Source organism: Mus caroli, unplaced genomic scaffold (genome assembly GCF_978045245.1).
Source record: "Mus caroli unplaced genomic scaffold, Mus_caroli_1 scaffold_5, whole genome shotgun sequence".
Classification (NCBI taxonomy): domain Eukaryota; kingdom Metazoa; phylum Chordata; class Mammalia; order Rodentia; family Muridae; genus Mus; species Mus caroli.
This window is the reverse complement of record NW_028227260.1, coordinates 35,220,112-35,229,807: the sequence shown is the minus strand read 5'-3', so window position 1 is coordinate 35,229,807 and position 9,696 is coordinate 35,220,112. Positions and strand designations below refer to the sequence as shown.

Genomic DNA, 9,696 nt, shown 5'->3' with positions numbered 1-9,696 from the left:
CAGGTTTTCATAGTAATTGTGCTTCTGTGCTCTCATTTCTACATCACTTGCTATTGGTATTTCTTCTAGTTTTATTTGGAAATGTTACTGAAGAGCTTCCTCTTGCAGGCTAAATCTTCATTACTGTCCAGAGGACAGAAATAACCACTATAACAGCTGTAACACCAATACAGACCATGACTGCAATAGACAGGAAGTTGATTAAATCTAACTACCACAGCTCAAATGAGAATATAGCAGAAAGTAAAAAAACTAGTGTGCGGTGAGCCATAAAGTTAAAACTGAATGTGGGTCAAAGTGGAAATAGTAAATGAATGAAGTTAATTAGGTGGGTGGAGGAACCTAAGAAGAAGCAATGCTGAATAAGGGAAAGGAAAGTGTAGAAGAAAATGGAAGCATGTTAGAAAGAGGAGGGGAGGGGCTGGTGAGATGGCTCAGTGGGTAAGAGCACCCGACTGCTCTTCGGAAGGTCCAGAGTTCAATTCCCAGCAACCACATGGTGGCTAATAACCATCCGTAACATGATCTGGTGCCCTCTTCTGGAGTGTCTGAAGACAGCTACAGTATACTTACATATAATAAATAAATAAATCTTTAAAAAAAAAAGAAAGAGGAGGGGAAAGAGGGAAAGACTGCATGAATCAGAAGATATGTGTGAACAAAACTAGGTAAATGTAAAGACAGAAATAAAAACTAGAAGGTTTAAAATGCCAGACACTCTTACTGAGGCTATGGAGTGCTAACAAAAAGGGGCCTATCATGACTGCCATTAAGAAGACCCAACAAGCAGCTGAAAGAGTCAGATGCAGTTATTTGCACCCAACCAATGGACAGAAGCGGCCTAACCCTGTTGTTGAATTAGAGAAGACTGAAAGAAGCTGAGTAGAAGGGCGACCCTGCAGGAGGACACTCAGTCTCAATTAATCTGGAACCCTGAGATCTCCCAAGCACTGGACCACCAAACACACAGATAATATGAGGCCCCCAACACCCATACAGTAGAGGACTTCTGGTTTTGTGTCCACTCAGAGATGATGCACCTAACCCTCAAGAGCCTGTAGGCCCCAGGGAATTTAGAGGTCAGGTGGGGTAGGGGTAGGGGCATCCACGTGGAGATGTGGTGGAGTGGGGTGGATGTATGGGATGTAGGGAAGTCAGAGGGTGGATGAGGAGCAGGGAATGTAATATGGGGTGTAGAAAACAAATTAAAAATAAATAAATTTGAAAAAAGAAAAAATGTACATTTTAGATGATATAAATGGATAGCAGAAAGAAAAGAATAAAATACAATGGGCAAAATATTTTCTAAAGGGTCCATCACTTAGAGATGCTTATTTCTAGGTTGGAGTGTTCCAACTGAAGATTTACAGTGGATCATCTCATCTTTATTAACTTTTGCATTCGTGCTGATCCCTGACCACTCATAGATCAGTTGTTTAACACAGTTCCTTTTAGGGGCTTTCATTATGCTCGCTCTCTCTCTCTCTCTCTCTCTCTCTCTCTCTCTCTCTCTCTCTCTCTCTCTCTCTCTCTCTCTCTCTGTGTGTGTGTGTGTGTGTGTGTGTGTGTGCATGTTTGTCTGATGTGTGTGCATGTGTCCCATGAATCTCTGCTATGTATTCATAGTTTTTATACCTGTAGGGGTGGCAGGTTCTCCCTCTCCCCAGAGGCTCTCCATGCACGGGGATGAAGATCATGCATGTGTTTTTAAGAGTTGAGTTTGGAAGGAGGGGGCACTGAGTTTAGTGTTGGGGGTTTGATCTTAGTGTGTTCTTATCCTACCCAGCAGGAGACAGTCTGTGTGAGAGAAGAAGTTAATGAAAACTTAAGGTCTTTTCTTAACGTGACATTTCAGTTTTATATGTTCCTATGATACTGATTTATTTTTAAAAAACAGTTTGTGTGTTTGCATGGTATGTGTTTCAGCACAAGTTGGGTGTATGTCAAAGAGCTCTGTGGAGGTCTCTGGACAACTCTTTACAGTAAGTTCGTTGTTTTGCTATCAAAGGGAAGAGTGGTGAATATTTTGATTATGTGTTTCATTTTGCTTTCTCAGAATCACAGGTAACTTAATGTTTTAGTATTTTCTATTTGCAAGGTAATGATGGCATCACTTTTGTCTGGATTTGCCCATCAACGACTTTTGTGATGGCTTGTGTACTTTTGAGATAAACTATCAGAAGTCAGGTAACAAAGTGAACAAAATTGTCTTCTGATAACCCAGTGATCATTTCTGTTGGCATTTTATTACACACACACATATTTATGTATACATACATATGAAAAAAGGGTTGTATGTATATTCATGGACAAATAGACCTTAATATACTCACAAACCAATTTCTATGCCCTACAAGTAGACGTCTCTAGAAGTAGATGTTTTATTGCCTATATATTATACAGATAGTTATCTATGTTGCTAACAATGGTTGCAAAGAAAATACTGTGGATATTTGTCATGTTTTCTAAATGTTTCTCACTGAAAATGTAGGTTCCTTAAGATGGACACCAAGGACCCACCCACACTATTGGATCTTGCTACACAGAGTTTAATGAGTAATGAGCATGCAGCAATCCAAGCCCTGGAGGAGATCCCAGGGGAGCTTTTTGTCCCTTTGTTCACTGCTGCCTTCACGGGTAGACACAAGAATATACTGACAGCAATTGTGAAGGCTTGGCCCTTTGCCTGTCTCCACATTGGGGCACTAAGTGTGCAGGAACCCCAGTGTGAACTCCTGGAAGCCTTGGTTGAGAGTCTTCAATTCCTCCCTGCCCTGAACTCAGCTACTAGGTAAGACCTGGTATAATAGAGAGATAGTAAGACACAGAAGAATATGCCTCTATCTGCTATCCTCTCAGATGTAGTTTATGCAAATAGTGAAAAAGTTTACAGGACGGTTAGTCCAGCACGTGAGGTCACCTTAACACAACTGTCTTATAGTGTTGAATATGGCATGTAAGTGATTGAGGGAACTATTGGTGGGTTTGAAGTATGCTATTATTTGCATTAAACAAAGATATGAATATTAAGATTGCTGAGGATTTGCGAAGAAAAATGGAAAAACCAGTGTTCTTTACTTTTCATGGGAAGGAGTTATTGGCAGTAAGTCTATGTAAAAAGTGTAGACGAAGAGCTACAGAGATAGTTTAGCACTTAAGAGCAATAGCTCTTATTTCAGAGAAGTCCAATTTCCAGGACCCATAATGCAGCTCAAAACTGTAACTTCAGTTCTACAGGATCTGATACCCACATACAGGATAAACTCCAATGCACATGGAAGAGAAATACAAATAAAAACTGAAGTGTAGACCAAGAATACAGTGATTTGATTTTTGTGAACCCACAGTAATCCATGAAGTTTAGGAAATCCCAAGGTCAGTTTTGTTCTGCTCACTGCTGCCTCCATGGATGGGATTTCTGAGACCCTGAGAGCAATGTAAAGCTTTGGCCCTTTTCTGTCTCCACATGAGAACATTAAGTACACAAAGGGGTCTTCAGATGTTTCTTCCAAGAACTCAGCACTTCAGTAAGAATGTGTGTATTTCACACATGGTAAGATAGCAAAACCTTATAAAGGAGCCTGTTACAAGAGCACAGCAGTTAGTTATGCTGTTCTATCGTCCACAGTTAGTAATAGCAACTGCTGAAAATGCATGTGAGGTGGCTGGTCTGTCAGTTGAGATTACCTTAGAAACTCTGATGTCTTACGGAGGGTTTTAATTGTGTAATAGAGGTGAGCGAGGCTACTATTGATAGCTGTACAAAATGGAGACATTGCAAAGAAACAGGTGAGCAAGATTTGTGAGCATTAGATGCTATAGAAAATAGGAAAGGATAAAGTATTTTCATAGGAAAGTTGTGCTGGTACGTTGTATATGAAATGATAGAGGAAAATATTATTTTGTCACGACATTATACTACTATTGTTCCTGCTTGGTTATATTGATGTTTGCCACCCCTCAGATCCTCTGGTTTTTGTCTGTTTTGTTTTTGCTTTGTTTTGTTTTGTTCTTTTTTCTTTTTAACCTACAGGAGCCCTAAGCTGAGGATCCTAGATTTAAGGCAGGATGCTGGCTGCAAGACCGTATGTCCTGAGATCACTACTAAATCGACAATTTGCTTTCATTCTTGTGCTCACTCTGAGCACTCTATCTTCAAAATTGAAGGCCAGGAGGGTCTTTCAAGTTCCAAGTCTGAGGCTCAGCCCTCTAAGTTGCCTATGGAATTAATAGTGGACATTTCCCTTGATGGTACTTTGAGGGAAAGGGAGTTTTTTGCTTTGCTTCTGAATAAAGTAGAGCAGAGCCTAGGCTCTCTGCATCTGTGCTGCAGAGATTTGCAAATTAATAATTTGTGTGAATGCAGACATGCATTAAGCCATCTGGATCTGAAATGTGTTCATCACCTGGCAATTGATGGATCTCCTCTTACTGAAGTCACCAACCTATTATCTCGTGTAGTACAACTGGACAAACTTAGCCTGTGTGAAATCGCTTGTAGATCTTTGAATGGGAGAACGTTTAGAAATTTTATCACCCAATTGACTCGTATGGATCACCTGAAGGAGCTCAGCTTGTCTTCATTCTGCCTCACAGATCATCTTGAAAATGTCCTGAGGTAAGGGCTTGGGATAGATACTGGGTTTCAATTAACATCCAGTTTTTATGATAAGAGAAAGAATTCTTAGATGCTCTTCAGCTTTCCATAACCATGTCTCCTAACTCAGCATTGGGTAGTTTATGCTGGGAGTTTAAAAACAACCAGGAAAGGCCATCTTTCTATACTTGAAGAGAAAAACAGGCTTTCAAAAACCTTAGCCACCTAAGCATGGCCAGGAACTGTGCTCAATCCAGAAATATAAAGGAGAAAATATGCATGTAGTCCTTCTCTAGCAGTCAAGAGAGGAGGAACTGAAAGCAAGACTTTATGTTGTAGCCCTGGTGCATGTACTATAGCCATATACCCATAGGCTGATGTCAGATGATTTTCCTAATCTGCTATCTCCAAGGTTCAGGCTGTGAAGGTGGAGGCTGCCATTTATGGACTGGCGAAAGGGAGCTTCCAGTTGGTTGCTCCTTCTGTCCTATCTGTTCCAAGCAGGCGAACTAGTTCCACAATTTATCGTGCTGTAATTACAAAGTAGATAATGTTTTCACTAAGTCTTCACAGGACCCTATAACAACATATTTTACACCTTGTAAAGGTTAAAATATTACAAGTGAGAGTGTTAAATTGTCTTTTACAGACTCACAAGTCTAGTAAGTGTGTTGAAGATCACATCATTACGTGCTAATACACTATAAGCTTAAAACAGTTTGTTCTAGGTTCATGAATATTGTTCTCCTCCCCTGGTCCTCATTTTTCAGAATAACTTTTGTGTTTCCTCCCTACAGAGTACTATCTGCTGCTTTGGAATTCTTGTATCTGCCATTCTGTGGACTTTCTTACAGTGACTTCAAGTTCCTCTCTGAGTGCCCTCAAGCCAATCATTTAAAGTTGCTGAATATCAGCAACAATCCAATATATTGGGAAGATTGTGAGCCATTCTATTATCTCCTGCAGAATGTTTCTACCACCTTGCAGCATCTGGAAATTAATCATTGCTTTTTAACAGATTCTACAATCTCTGTTCTTATCCCAGCCCTGACCAGCTGTTCTCAACTTCGAGTGTTTCGCTTTTCTTCAAATCCAATTACCATGGGAATGCTCATGAGAATTCTGGAGCTATTAACACCATTGAAGGAGCTTAAATATGTGATTTATCCCATCCCTGTCCATTGCTATGGGAGGAGGTATTTTCAAGGCAGTTTAGATAGACAGAAGGTTGAAGATGTGAAGACACAATTGAGATTAATGCTACAGGAGGCAGAAAGGAGTGATATGAATTGGATCACTTACTCTGATTAAATTATGCAGTCGAACACAATTTCAACCTGATATGTTTCCTTTAAGTGTTAACTTTTTTCTTAATCCCATAGTCAGAATATAAAAGGTTCTTATGTTGTAGGAAAATACAGTTAAGAAGTATAGGTATGTAACAGATTTCTATAGAGAATAATTTACAAGAAGATAGAGAACTTTGAGAGTACCTATGTGTCTCTCAGCTATTGCTGTGGATAGCATTTCATCTTACCAACTAAAATTTTAAGTAGAGGATATGGGAAAGTTTTGTTATAAAATACTAACAACACCCTGTCCTCACTGAGATTTACCTGTGTGCGTACTTAGTGCCAGTTGTGACAATAGAACTTTACCTGGATGTGACTTTACCTGACTATTATTTCTTTAGATATTTTTTCTTTTACCACTAGTTCCTTCGTGGTATACCTGACTCAGTTTGATATTCTGATTTTTTTCTACTGAGTTTTGCACATTTTCCATAATATTGTGTAGCATATGCATTATGCATGGAGCTGTTTATAGTTGAAATACGATTTCCATAAATAGAAAAGTGTAGTTTTCTCAAGATGTAGTGTGAAAAAACCATATAAACCTATTAATTAGTATGCTATTTTTGTTAATGTATTGAAAAGTTAATACACTACATTGCTAAAACGTAGAAAAAGTGTATAAAATTTAGTTTGTTCCTGTCAATCCTGATATGTCAACATCACTGCATTTAAATGACATAAAAGTTTATTGAAAAAATCATTTATGCAGTGTTTTTATGAATAAACCTTTCTGCATTTAAAAAACTAATAAGAAAAACAGAAGCAACAGTGTGTCTATATTGCTTTAAGTTTGAAATTATACTGGATTTCAGATCAACTAAATAAAACTGTGGTTAAAAGCTACAGAATTTTGTTAACAGTTCTCACATGTCAAGATGATACTGAACTATATTTTAGAGATACAGAGCACTAAAATTTATCTGGAAAATTAACATTTGTGTTGATTACATTTATGTGGTGTGTGTGACAGAGAGAGAGAGAGAGAGAGAGAGAGAGAGAGAGAGAGAGAGAGAGAGAGAGAGAGGAGAAACATCAAATGATTAAATAGATCATGATTTTTAAAATGAGCAAGAAGTCATGTATGAGAGAGCTGTAATGATGAAAGGCATGGAGAAAAGACAAAAAAAAAAGATTATCAAGTTCAAGAAGAAATTTAAACAAAAGCCACATACAAAATTCTGGCATATGATTTGTTAACAAAGCTGTTGAAAGACTCAAAACAAGAATGGAGAATTAATTACCTTCATCTCTTTCATATTGCTTTTATATTAAAATGTAGAATTTTAAAATTTATTCAAATATCAATGTAACAAGCAAATGTTTTATAATGTTGTCTTCTTAACATCACATTATTTTGTCATCTTTGATTAAGTAAAATGTTACTAACATTTAAGTCCATGGGATTCATTTAATATTTTTTTTAGGTTTTCTTCTTTCCAATGTGATTCTATACATTTTCTGGGCATAACATATGTTATTCTCAATTCCTTGCTTTCATTTAATTTGAAGATAATCTATCCTCAGGGATGATTAAAACATTTCTGAAACCTTTTCTTGGTTCTTTGTGAATTTCACATCATGCAATGCAATCCCACTCATCTCCCCTTCCCCACAGACCCACATTCCAGACTTGCAACCTCTCTCCAACATATTAAAAAAAAAATCTCCGTTTGGAAGCCAGAGTGTATCAATGTGTTCCACAGTATACACTTTTGTCCATGCAACTTTGCTTGCAAATATTAATTGCAATGCCTTGTTGGTCTCATATGAGTCCTCTGATTTCTGCTACTCTGTTGATATGGGACCTCATTGGGACTCTTGGATATCCTGTTGTAGCCTTGTGTCATGGAGATCTTCTAGTTTTGGATCTGTAGGACTAGCTACTTTGTGCACTTCAGAAGTTCAGTGATGTAGTAGTTGTTGAGGTAGGCCACCTCAAAGCCCTGGATCTGGGCTTGAGAGGTATCTGAGCTGGCTGTTGCAGCCAGCTGGAGTGTTGCAGCCAGTGAGGGCTAAGGCCAGTTCTACTACTCATGACCTCGGGGCCATAGGTGCCAAGGAACTAGGAACAGGAGGAGGGCTGACTCTCCCACACTCATACCCTGGGGGCCAGCTCACCCACAATCCTCACAACAAGGGCCAGCTCTACTGTGCTGCACAGTTGAGGTGCAGGGCCGGCTCTACTGAATGATGCAGCTGCTGAGGGACAGGGTAAGGAGGAAGGAGTGTATCTCTCCTTCATCCATGCCACTGCATGGGAGACAATTGGTAGGGCCTGCTTTCACTCCTGTCTATCCTTGAGGCCTGTCTCACCTACAACTTCAGCAATGTGCACAGCCATTCGAGTACTGTAGCTGGCTAGGGGTTAGTTCTTCTGCTCTTCTACAACCAGGGTCAGCTCTTCTAGAATGCCCAGGCAAGGGCTTGGGCCTGTTCTGCAAATGCCTCAGACATCAGTATTTCCCCCAGTGACAGCACAGATCAGGGACATCCATCTGGACTTTGGTGGTAACAGACCCCTACTCCTTCAGGGTACAGACTGAGGTGTGGTTCTCAGTGGAAGCACTGGCCCAGGACCCCACCATGGTCGCAGGTGGAATTACTGGCACTCATATCAAACCATTCCTCACCATTTTCATGTCTCCAGTTCTGCCTCTCTTCATTATGCCCACATCCTTCTATTTCTCTTCCATTTCTCCACCACTTACTTGATCCTCTGAGAAGCACCCGAGGTCCTAGTGTCTGGTGTTGTCTAGGGAGTGTCCAGGAGTGCTAAATCTTGCTCCAGAATTGTGGCATCAGACAGGAGTCATTTGGGACCTGGTCTACCCATCCGCAGGCCTGGGTTGTGCAGAACTGGTGGTGATCTGCTTGCTCCTCTACTGGCCCACCAGAGTGTCCCAAGGCAAGGGTCATCTGTCTCATGCTCACTCCTACTCAGGACCCTCAGATTCAGGGGAGGCTCTTCTAGTCTCAGGTTTGCTCCCAATACTGGAAAACCGACAGGGCCTGCATGGTGCCAGACTGGTGGTCAGCTCAACCTCACTTTTTTCAGGCATTGTTAGGCTACTAATCATTCAGATATTCATAAGTGAGAAAACTGAACCTCTCTTCTGTGGTCTCTGACATATGTGACAGAGCAGCCACACATCCAGTGCTTCTAGGGGCAAGTAGAAAGGAATGCCTAAGAATATCCCACCTCAGAATTAAGTACTAATCTACATCCAAGGTCTTCTATGTCAAAGAAACAGAGAGTGATGTTGATTCTAGTACATTTTCCCCACAAGGCTTGATTCTGCAGGGTTTGCTTGTTTATTGAATGCATGCATGCATGTATGTATGGATGCATGGATGGATGGATGGATGGATGGATGGATGATACACACATACACACACTTGCGTCATGGAAGAGATCACCTCAAGGTCTATTTCTCAGTCATTCTCCTCTCTATTGCATGAGACAGAGTTGCTTGCTGAGTCTAGAACAGACCACTTAGCTAGACTCGTTGGACCATAGGACCCCCTGATCATTTTGTCTCTGCCTTCAAGTTCTGCTATTTCAGGCATTCACTGCCAAGCTAGGTTTTTACATGAAAGCAGGGGATGCCAACTCAGATCTTCATACTTATGCTACAAGTACTTAATTCACTGTGACATTTCTCCAGCCCTCTCCATGAGATTATTTTTTAATTGTTTTTTAAGCCAGAGTTGGAGTTTATTAAAAATAAGAACTTGGGAATGAGT

The 9,696-nt window shown here is 40.1% G+C and overlaps 1 protein-coding gene and 1 pseudogene across 1 annotated transcript; one reads left to right on the top strand and one right to left on the bottom strand.

Moving 5' to 3' along the window:
* The first annotated feature begins 2,498 nt into the window (after positions 1–2,498).
* LOC147004555 (melanoma antigen preferentially expressed in tumors-like) lies at positions 2,499–5,970 on the top strand. The gene is made up of 3 exons (XM_085837589.1): positions 2,499–2,791; positions 4,034–4,618; positions 5,395–5,970. The coding sequence occupies exons 1-3, from the start codon at positions 2,502–2,504 to the stop codon at positions 5,906–5,908; spliced, it is 1,389 nt and encodes a 462-aa protein (XP_085693715.1). The 5' UTR covers positions 2,499–2,501; the 3' UTR covers positions 5,909–5,970.
* A 3,039-nt stretch (positions 5,971–9,009) lies between these two features.
* LOC147004554 (small nucleolar RNA SNORA17) lies at positions 9,010–9,123 on the bottom strand (annotated as a pseudogene).
* Between the last annotated feature and the right edge of the window lie 573 nt (positions 9,124–9,696).